The sequence below is a fragment of the Gallinula chloropus genome (assembly GCF_964237585.1).
Source record: "Gallinula chloropus genome assembly, chromosome: 11".
Taxonomy (NCBI): domain Eukaryota; kingdom Metazoa; phylum Chordata; class Aves; order Gruiformes; family Rallidae; genus Gallinula; species Gallinula chloropus.
The window spans coordinates 15356128-15367555 of NC_140096.1; the positions used below are offsets into that span (position 1 = coordinate 15356128).

The 11428-nt window shown below is 56.9% G+C and overlaps 1 protein-coding gene across 2 annotated transcripts in view; it reads right to left on the reverse strand.

The window, feature by feature from the left end:
• PCDH19 (protocadherin 19) overlaps positions 1-5869 on the reverse strand; it is a gene marked incomplete at both ends in the record, with an annotated part of 56564 nt that extends 50695 nt beyond the window's left edge. For both annotated transcript variants that reach the window (XM_084269212.1, XM_084269211.1), the window contains 2 exons: positions 197-524; positions 3729-5869. In XM_084269212.1, the coding sequence (XP_084125338.1) occupies positions 197-524; positions 3729-5869 (2469 nt within the window). The remainder of the gene's footprint in view (positions 1-196; positions 525-3728) is intronic.
• Between the last annotated feature and the right edge of the window lie 5559 nt (positions 5870-11428).

The window sequence follows — 11428 nt, forward strand, 5'->3', positions numbered from 1 at the left end:
GCCCCAGAACCCACAAGGTGGGTGACAGCTGCTCCCCACCTACCATCCTCCACCATCCCGGGGTGCCAGACACATGGAAGCCATGCTGCCTGTTCGCTCGACACTCGCTTCGGCAGCGCCCGCACCAACAGACCCGCACGCCAACGGCTCACGTGCAGCCCCACTCCCCACGCCCCGGCTGCCTGCCAGCACTCACCTCTGGCAGTGGCATCCCGTTGATGATGAGGTCGGGCTGCTGGGGGCTTTGCCCCGTGAAGGTGTGATGGTAAATGTGGTTGGAGCCGGCGTTCCTGTTGTTCTGGCTCTCCACGTTGAGGAAAGTGCTTTCGGAGCGGCGGCAGCCCAGCGGCAGGGTCTGCTGGTGGTAATCGAAGTAGTTGAGGGATGAAGTAAGAGAGGAGCAGCTCACAACGTTCATTTTATCCGTCTCTTCCACGTCCCGCGGTACCAGGCGGATATCATTCTTGCTGATTTTCTTTTTCTTGCTTGATTTCTTTTGATGTCCGTAGGAGTACTCTGCGATTCTGGGGGACAGAAGAAAAATGAATACCTGAGAGCATCCCCAACCCCATCCCTGCTAAACACACAGGCAGAAACCCAGAGGGCTTGGCCCCCATCTCCGTGCAGGCTTCTTAGTCATGCACATTACGTCATGTTTTGGGTCTGGTGACACGACACGGTCTTTAGCTTATTTTCATATGTACAATGCTTTCAGGTCTAATATGAAAAATAACAGGAAGGGAGAATGTCTCTGGGTTTGGTGTTGTTTTTTTCCTAGTGTTTATAATTGCTGATATTTAGTTACTAGGAGTAAAGTCCAGCCTGCAGAAGAGAAAAATGGAGATGTTAAAATCCATGAACTGAAAAGGGTACCTGCATTCATTTCCATGCGTAATAAGGATTTTAAAAGTGATTTAATTTGGTCCCCGTAATGAAAATTCAAAATGAATAGTGGATTCTCTTCCCAGTTAATTTTCCATAGCAGTAAATAAGGCAGACCCAGAAGCAGTCCTAGCTGGCAAGCTCTATTCTCTCATACTCCAGAGGCTGTTTGCTTATTAATGCTTTATCCAAATTGCTGGTGTTTTGACTGTCTCCCCATAATACCCGATAACTCGAAATCTTTTCTCCAACCACATCCTATTCCTCCCTCACCCCCTGACACACACACACCCCCTTCTGCTGGGAAATGCTTTCACCTTCTAGAAATCAGAGAACAACAAATGTGTTTGGCAAAGAAAAATGATCCTTTTTGACCTTTTTTTTCCTTTTTTTTTTTTTTTTTTTAATGCAAGCTCGTTCTTTCTCCGCTTTTCTTTCCCATCTTTGCTTCCCACCTGCCAAAAGAACAAACTGACAAAGTGCCTTGAATGCCTTCTGCAAAACACCAGAGGAAAAAAGTTACTGGAAAACACCATCTGAGCAAATAATGACAAATACGACTGCACCTTGGCATTAACTGGGTATGCTCGGCTCAGGCTGACTGCGGCTCCTCTTCCCATAGGGAGCCACACAGCCCCAGCCCATATACCCACAGATGAATTTGAGCACTGGGCAGCTCGGTGTTTCCCAGGGCAGCACATCAGACGCTACCCAGAGTCAGAAACACACATTTCAAAGTCAGGATTTTGCTTCTCTTCTTTTTACAGTAACAGCATTAAAGGGGGGAAAAAAATAAAAAAATCCAATAGCTGCGACAGAAATAATGGGATGAATAAATAATACAGTTTATCTAGAAAGGCAAATATTGGACAAATATTCCTGTTCCAGAAAGCTAATTGCCTGAGCATGAAAATGCCACCAAGTCGAACAGCTCTCATATAACCCTTATGTGCCTCATAAATTAACAGGTTTTACGAAGACTCTCCAGCAGCTGTTGTGAAGAACCTCTAAAATAAGGCACTGGCAAAGCCTAAAGCCACGCACCCAGCACGGGGAGAGGGTGCCCCGCGGCCGCAGCCGCTGCTGAGCCTACCTGGTGCTCCTCCACCTCTGCAGCCGACTTCTCCTGCTCGGATGCACGGCGACAACAGCCCCGCGCATCCCCCTGAGCGTGCAAATAAATCAGGGGCAGGCAGGGATTTCTGTTGTGCCAACAATCTATATGCTGCTGCCTCGTCTAACAATGCTTGATGAAGCTTTAATTGTTTTGTTTACCTAAATGTTTAAGTTTGGCAATGCGAGAGCCCAATTATTTCCTGCAGGCATTCATTTTGCTGTCCTTTCTCTATTGACCAATTATTTAATTAAACTGCACTTCATTAATCCCTAAGCCGTCACAGTATAAAACCAGGGCTTATACATATGCGTGAAGCTGTTCGGGGCACCACCGCGATGCGATTTTTATCCATTCAGCTCCTATTCTCGGTTAATGGGCCGAGCTGGCAAGAAATCTGGTATATTAGCTTTCACTCGGAGCTAGGCATCCCATAATACAGCACAGACCGACCTTTATTTGCAGATGATTTCCACACACACACACAACCCCCCTTACCCCGCATCGAGCAAAAAAAAAAAGGCTTTCTAAAGGCACTTTGCGCGGCGAAAGCCGGGTGTAAAACCCAAACTCCCCGGCATTATTTCTGTGTAAATCAAACTTTAAAGACCTCACATCCCCCTGCGCTGCAGAACTGCCGGGCTTGGAGGGGTGGGGGGGGGGGAGGTGGGGGGGGAGCCCAGCGTGCGTTTCCAAGGTAGAGCGAAATTAATTTCCATCCCTCCCCTCCGAAACGACTCGGTGCCGAAGGAATGGAGAAGTCATGGCTATTTCACTAGTAACAGGATTAAACCATTTATGAGGCATTGCAGCTGCTCTTTTATGGCATCTGATTGATATTCATGTGTGGTTAGCATTTGTCTCCTAACTTGTGTAACACAGAGAATAGTAAAAGAGAGACAATAATCGCCGGGCTGTTACATATTCAGGGGGTTGGATTTCCCCTATCAGCCTTTCAGCCGCTCCGGGCGCAAGGCTGACCTCCCCTCCGGCATTTCGGAACCGGGGAGCGCACATCCAGCCAGGGCAAAATAACGCAGAGATGCCAAAAAAACCCACCCTGGCCCCACGGCTCCTGGCCCAACCGGCCATGCCGGGTGCTGGAGCGGTGTATCCGAGGGGAAACCGCTTGATTTTCATCACTGTTTTATCCGGTTGGCCCCATCGCCACCGTGGCGAGAAGCCGCATCATCGGGCGCACAATGGCTCTTTTGAAGGGCCAGCGAGAGGGCTTATGGATGCCACAGCGGCCGCCCGCTCGCCCCGTCTACTGCGGGGACGCTGCGGTGGGATGGGGGGAAAGGGGGGGGGCTTCACCCCCATTGCGAGCCCGGGGAGCTGCGCTGGAGACGGCGGGGGGGGACGGGGTGGCTGCCCACGGGAACCAGCCACGCCACCGTAAAACGGTCCTTCCCCCCCTCCTCACCCCATCCCTGCGACGGAGCGCGTAAAATCAGGGATGCTGCAACAGATTGTCAAGCCGCGCAATGAAGTGGATTCGTTACTCAGCTCGGATTCCTGGGCTTCTCCCAGAGAATGGTTGTTTTAAAGCTTCACAGGGAATTTCCACAGAGGGACCCAAACCTCGCTTCTGCTCCTAAACCACCCCCACCACCACCACTCCTGTCCGTCCCCCCGCCCCCCCAAGTATACAGCAGAGAGAGGAAAAGTAACTGCGATGGCACAAATCAAAGCAGAGCCAGCAGGTGCCCAGAAACAAAGATGTCTTTACCTGCAGTTGTAGGTCCTGATTTCCTTGTTATCCCTTTTGCACTTGACCGCCACAAAGATCATGGTGACAAAAAGAATGGCTGCGATAGACCCCAGGGCAATAATGAAAATCAGGGAGAGGTTAACAGATCCTATGGACTCCTGGGCATCCAGGGCTGGAGACAGATAGATCAAAATCAAGGCAGAAGCCGAGAGAGATGTTTTCCCATGGTCGTGAGCCACCACAATCAGCTCGTAGGCTGTCTTTGCGTTCTCCCCAAAGGCTCTGGTGGTCCTTATCTCTCCATTGACCTGGTCTATCTCAAAAAACCCTCTGTCTCCTTCCACCATTTCGTAGGAGAGTCTGCCATTTTCACCCTCGTCGTAGTCGTCTGCCTTGACCACCGTCACCAAGTAGCCGACCCCGGCGTTCCTGGGGATGTACACCTCCGCGGTCCCGTTGACCAGTGGTGGGGCCGTGATCACGGGGGTGTTGTCATTGACGTCCAGGACGATCACCCTGACGGTGGCATTGCTCTGCAGAGAGGGATTACCCCCGTCTTTTGCTAAGACCTTGAACTCAAAGGCCTTCGTCTGTTCGTGATTGAAGGACCTCAAAGCATAAATATCTCCAGAGTTGGGGTTGATGGAGACATAGGTGAAGACAGGCATGTCCCTGACTTGGGAGGGCACGATCTGATAGGAGACACTACCATTGAGGCCCAGATCAGGGTCCCTGGCCGAGACTGAGAGGAGGTAGGCCCCCGGGGTGTTGTTCTCCTGCACGATAACCTGGTAATAGGGCTTGGAGAAGTGGGGATGGTTGTCATTCTCATCAGTGATCTTGACAGTGAAGGACTTGGTGGCCTGCAGGGAGGGAATGCCATTGTCCTTGGCCTGAATGGTCAGGTTGTATTGGTCCCTCTGCTCCCGGTCCAGCCGCCCATCCACCAGGATGGTGGAGAAGCTCTCGTACTCCTGGAGCCGAAAAGGCACGTTGCCCAGGAGCTTGCACTGCACCCGCCCGTTGGCCCCAGAGTCACGGTCCGAGACCCGCACCAAGGCAATGACATAACCTGGCGGGGCGTTCTCGCTCACCTCCACCAGCTCACTGTTGACAGAGAGCAGGTTGATGAGGGGCGGGTTGTCGTTGGCATCCTGGACGCTGATGGTCACTTTGCAATGGGCAGGGATGGAGTTAGGCCCCAAGTCCTTGGCCTGCACATCCAGCTCGTAGACGTGACCCTCCTCATAGTCGATGGCACCGCTCACCGTGATGAGCCCGCTCTGGGGGTCGATTTGGAAGAGCTCCCGGGCCCGCTCGGAGACGTAGCTGTGGAAAGAGTAGAGGACCTGGCCGTTGGTGCCCTCATCCGGGTCAGTGGCATTGAGGCGGATGACTGGCGTACCCGGCGGGGCGTTCTCAGGCACGCTGACGGTATAGGCCGGCTCCTCGAAGAGCGGGTTGTTGTCATTGGAGTCGATGACGCGGATGCTGAGCTCCACCGTGCCGAAGTTGGGCGGGTCACCACCGTCCAGCGCCGTGATCACGTAGCTGTAGTGGGACTGGGTCTCACGATCCAGGCTCTTCTCCACCACCAGCTCGGCAAAGCGGGACCCATCACCCCGCGTCTTGGTCTCCAGACCAAAGAGGTCATTGGGGGTGATCTCATAGCTCTGCACACCAAAGCTGCCCGAGTCCGGGTCGTAGGCACTCTCCAGTGGCACCCGGGTGCCAGGGCTGGCTGTCTCGGAGATCTCCAGTTCGATCTGGTCAGTGGGGAAGCTGGGAGCATTATCATTGAGATCCTTGATCTCCAGCTTGATCACGCAGATCTCCATGGAGCTGGACATCACCTCCAGTGAGATGACACACTTGGGGCTTTGCCGGCACAGGAGGTCCCGGTCAATCTTCTGCTTGGTCACCAGCAGCCCCGACCCGGGGCTGATGTCCACCAGGTGGGGGGCCGAGTTGGAGACCACCCGGAAGGCGGTGGGCTGCCGGGGGTCCAGCACGAAACCGGCGTCCCGGGCGTCCTTGGCGACGTTGGCGATCACCGTGCCGGCCCGCTGCTCCTCCTCCACCGAGTACTTGAGGTTGACGAGGGCCCCGGCGCCGGCCCACAGCAAGGCGGCCCCCAGCAGCGCTGGGAGAGCCCCCATCGCCGCCACCGCCCCCTCCGGCCGCCGCGCCGCGCCCCGACGGCCGCTGGCCGCCCGCCTCAGGGGCCCGCCGCCCTCATGCGGACAGCGCCCGCCGGGCTGCCCCGCTGGCGACGGGCGGACCGGTGCGGGCACCGGAGACGCGGTCCCCCTGTGCTCACGCCAACGCCGCCCGCTCAGGAGCTCCGAGCCGGCGGCGCCGCGGATCGGCCGGGCATGGCGTGTGAGAGCGGGAGCTGGTGCGGAGCGCCGAGCGGAGCCGAGCCGAGCCGAGCGGAGCCGCGCCGAGCGGAGCCGCGCCGAGCCGCACCGCGCCGAGCTGCGCCGAGCCCGCTCCCGCCGGCGCTCGCTGCGGCGGCCGCACGCCACTGTCCGCAGTCCGGAGCGCCGGCGGGCGGCGCGGGGGCGGGCGGCACGGGGGCGGGCAACGGCGACCTGCGGCCAATGGGCGAGCGGGGGCGGGGCCGGCGCGCCGCGCCGCCGCCAATAAGGTGGCGTCAAACCGCGCCGCCGGCCGGCGGGGCGGGGCCGAGGCGGGGCCGCGGAGCGGCGCGGTCGGGAGCGGGAGCGTGGCGCGGAGCCGCGCGGAGCGGGGCGGGATGGCTCCGCCGCGCCCGGAGCCTGTCGCTCCGCTGCCCCAACTTCGCCCCGGAGCCGCGGGTCTGCCGGCGTTTTGGGCCGGCGCAGCGATCGCTGAGCGGCCGCGGTCACCGGCGGCTCCGTTCTGAGCACCGCGGGCGCGCAGTGGGGCGGCGGCGGGTCCCTGCGGGCGCTTCGCGAGGGCCGGGCAGGGGCGATGCCCGGGTCCGCGCTGAGCTCCCCCCCAGGCCCCTTCCGTCGCTTTCCCTCTGGGGCAGGAGTAAGCCCGCTCCGCTCCGGCTGCACCGCAGCCCGCCCCGCCGGGCAGGGTGTCCAGGGAGCCGGTGTGAGACCCCGGGGCCGGCAGGCTCTCCCGGGAGGCTCCAGCCGCGGCAGCGCTCGCTGCTCAGCGCTAACTACTGGCGAAAGCGCCGCGGCGCCGTCTGCTCCTAAGCATGAAATGAACCTTCCATTGTCCGTGTGCCCCAGCCTTACCTCGGGTCTCCGCGCGTAGCACGCAAGTTCCCGGGGGCTGATTAAAGGGGGCGCTGGCGGCGCCCAGCTTGGAGCCGTTCAGCTGCAAACTTTCCCACACGCCGTTATCCCCCGCCCCCGCCCCGGGGTGAAAAGAGGGGCCGGGTGCCGGCGCGTCCCTGCGGCAAACCGCCCCGGGAGCCCGCCGATCGATAGCGGCGAGCCGGCGCCGCGGCGGGGAAGGCAGCGGGACGGGGTGGCCGGCCGGAGCTGCCGCGGTACAGACCCCGTCGGGACGGCAGGTAGCCAGAGCCGCCGCCTCGGCGGTGCCGCCGCACGTCGCGCACGGCCCCGGCCCGAGCTCCGGCCCCCCGCCCCTCCCCGGCCCGGCCGCGCCGTCGGGCCCCGCCGCGCCTTCCCAGGCACAACAGCGCCATCTAGCGGCCGCCGCGGGGAGGCGGAGCGGCGGGGACCGGCCCGGGCCGCGCACGGCGGAGCCGGGAAGCCGCCCGGCTCCTGGGCGGGTCCCCGCGCTGCGTTCCCACGGCGGCTCCAGGGCGGGACAGCACGGCCACGGGCCACCGGCCGGGCCCGCGGCGGGTGGCCGGGATACCGTCCCTCCAGGACGCCGCTCATCCACGCGTACGGTCGCCGCCCGTCCAGACACACCGCACATCCCCCGGGACACCGTTCGCCCAGGGACACGGCTCCCTCCAGCGACACCCGGGGGGATTTCCCCTCCCCTCGTCTCCCGGGGAACGCGGGAGGGACGCAGGGTCCCTCTGCTCCGGAGAGGAGTGGGAGAGAAGCCAGGGCAGAGAAGAGCCTTCACCCGGTGTTTCTTCCCCTCCCCGGGAAGCGGGAGCGTGGGTCACCCACGGAGGGAGTGGGGTTGGGACGCGGGGAGGGGGCGAGTGGGCAAACCCTCTGCCCTCCCGTTCGCAAAGGCTTCCTCGGAAAAAATTAATTCTGATGCCTTGAACTGTGCCATGTGGATTGAAAACCTGGCTGAAGGATCATAAACAAAGGGTAATTAGAAACAGGGGGAGGTGTTTATGGGGTACTGCAGGGATCTAGGTTAGGTCTGCTCTCATTTAATACCCTCATTAATGACCTGGAAAGAGGGAGTAAACTACACATTAATGAATTTGGCAGATGATGCTATATTGGGAGGTGCTGTGAGCTCCAGCAAGCATAGAAAATTAACACAAAAAGGGCCTAGTGAGATTATAAACATGGGCAGGAACCGGCAAAAGGAGCAGTGCCTCGGACAAACGTGAGCGAGTGCAGCTGGGAGGCAAATGACACTAACGAGCCGACAGCAGAAGGGCCGACAGCGGCCGAGCCAAGCCGGCAGCGCCGCACCGGAGCCGGAGCAACATCCCCGTGAAGGGCCTGGGGCGAGGGGGCAGGCAGAGGCTGCTGTGCACGAGGGCAGCGGGGAAGGATCACCCACCGGTACCCAAGGATGCTGTGGAGGTGCTGGGAGGCTCAGGTGTGGCCGGAGCTCCCTCGGCACAGACGCGTTGGCGGCGGTTCAGAGGGAAGCCACACAAATGATCAAAGGCACGGGGAGGCTGATTTCGGAAGGAAGATTAAAAGGCTTAAATATATATATTGCTTGGCTAAGAGCTGTCCGTGGGGAGACAAACTAAGAGCCTTACAGATCTGGTTGGTGTAAATAGAGAGGGAGGGAAGGAATTATTTAATGGAGTACAAGGGGCATCACCAGAAGGGATGACAGGAAATGAAGAAACGAAGCATTTAGGTTGAATGTCACAGGGGAAAAAATCCCCTCTGCTGACAGCAAAAATTATGAGGCTGCGACGTGGTTCCCTGGGGGGAGAAAGTTCTGTGGCTTGAGATATTTAAAACCAGACAGGATCAGTCTGAATATAAAGGCGCCTGGGATGAGCCACTGGCAGGGGATGCACAGAGGAGCGAAAGCTGGGCAGGGATATGCCTCATTTTCCAGCTCTTTTTTTCCACTGAAATATTCCTTTATATATCACCTATATAAAAGACCTGCATTCTTTATTTATTGCATGCATGTATTTATGCTGCTTTAAAGGAAATCGCTGACATGATGGATGCTGTGCCAGGCACCTTGGAGCTGGGCAAGGCTGAAAAGGCCCTGAAGTCAGACAAACCACCTCCATCCAGGTACGGCGGGGGGATTAGAGGGGGGTTAAGTGACTGGCACGAGGTTGCTGAGCGGGTTCATGGTGTATAACCCCGGTGTCAGTGTCTCTGCACAGTGTGCCGTGCCCTGGAGCACAAGGTCTCCTGCAGGTTTGGCATCTGTAGAGCATCTCATTTCTTAATGGCTTTCTGCAGGATGCTCTCTGGGGGGCCAAAGAGAAGCCAGGCCACAGCTGGCCAGCTGCACAGCACCCGTAGCCTTGGTTAACGCTCCATCCTCCCACCCCAGGCTAATGCTCCGTTTTCCAGAGGCTGTGACGGGATCCCTTTCGGAGCAAAACAGGTATCGATTGCAGCCCCACCCCTCCCCATCTCCTGCCTCACTGGAGGTCTGTGAGTGCTGTCAACAAAATGGATTAATAGTCCTATTATCAGTTCAGATGGATGGCCAGGGTGAGGAGAAAACATCGCGTCCCAGGGAACTCAAGTAGGCACATTAATAAAGATGCCACATGTTGGCTCTGAAATCTAAAAGCTTCGCTCTGCTCCTTGCAACACAATTAGTTTATCCAATGCCAAACAATTCTGTTGTGATGCACCTGCCAATGCCCCTAGTACCAGTGCTGCAGTGACCTGACTGGGAGGGAGGGAGCTGGTGGAATGGTGGTCACTGTGTCCCCCTTGGCCAAGTCCCCTGAAAGAGCTTTCCTTGGAAGACAGCAGCTCCCTCCTCTGTTCATGCTGCCACTGGGGAGCTGCATCATCTCCCTTGGTGCCGGTTTTCTACCTTGGGGGGGCGGGAGGGGGCCATAGGTCCAGCCCATTCCTATCCCCTCACAGCTGAGCAGTTGGTGTGATGGGGCAGGGCCATGGCCTGTTGCTCAGCCGGCTCATTGATGGGTACAGGCAGCGTGTAACAAAGATACTGGCTCTGCCCACGCTGTAAAATAAGGAAAGCTTTTAATTAAAAGCAAGTGGTGCAGCTTGCAGCCCTTTGTTTGAGCGTTAATGCGAATGAGTTTCCTTTCCAGCCCAGCATTTATAGCTGTCTCTCTTGTACCTGTCAAAAAGTAAATCTCAGGATCTAAAACATGTATATTTAAAACTACAGTATCAGCGGGCTGTCAAGCCTGGGTTTTTTTATTAAACATCCTTTGTGCAGGGGGTGAGGGGAAAGGATGAGCATGGGAGGAAGCCAGCAAAGTCTCCCTGCATGGGCAGACACTGCCCTGCTTTACAGCAAACTGGTCTCCATCACCCACAGATGGGGCAGCAGGATGGACTCACCTCCTTTGGGCAGCTCCCACTCGCCCCACACCTCTCCTCCCTGCCCCCCTCAGGGTATGCTGCTGCAGAGGTCAGCGGGTTGCAGGGACTCCATGCTCACCCTGCCTCCCTCTGCAGCAAAGGCTTCCCACTCCTGATGCTGGTCCCCTGCCCTGGCACTGGTCACCTTCCCCAGTGCTGGTCCCCTGCCCTGATGCTGGTCCCCTACCTTGATCCTGGTCCCCTTCCCCAGTGCTGGTCCCCAAGAGCCATCCACTCACTACAGCAAGTGGGAGGGTCAAAGCCCTCTTGGAGCCAGTTTCCCCAGCACCCCGTTTCTCCAGGTGCAGAAAATACGCACACAATAGTTTGAAAATTTGAAATTTGTTTTAAACATCAAAGAGGAACTTTTATCTTTTTAATTTTTCAGATCCTCTCTTTTAATTTCACATTTCTGAAGTGTTGTTTTTCCCCTTTCTGGCACCTTTTCCTTTTAGCTACTAGGTGAAGTAAAATAAATGATGTAGGTTTATTTTTTTCCCCCTTTCTTTGCTTATCTAGTTCTGCAAAACTTGAAAGCTTTTCAAAGCACCTGGGTGTCGGGAGTTACAGTTTTGGTTTGTGCTTTTTTTACCCCTAGCAAGGTTTCTAATATCACAGCAAAGCAGAAAAAAACAACCCCAAAAAAACCCAAACCTGCAGCACAGAAAAAGGAAATGAAGAAATAGGAAAACTCAGAACAAAACCCCATGACCATTCAGCCAACAGACATCTGCTGTGTGAGGAGAAAGAGAAGACCTAGCAAGGAGAGAAAACCCAACCTGATATTGTATAACTGGGGAGGGAATGGGAGGTTGGAAAATAAAGACAAAACATCCAGCTTAGAATGAAACATCTTTTTTTTTTTCCTTTCCCCATCATGTGGGAATTCAGGTCACGTCCACTCCCAAGAGGTTTTGGAGTGAGGACAGCCTGGCCAGCTCTGCCCATCAGCCCTCTAAGAGCCAAACTTTTATCGAGCATCCGCGGGCCCTGCAGACATCCGTCCATATAACTCTGTTAGCAGTTTGCACATCATGCAGATAAGGGGCCGCTGCT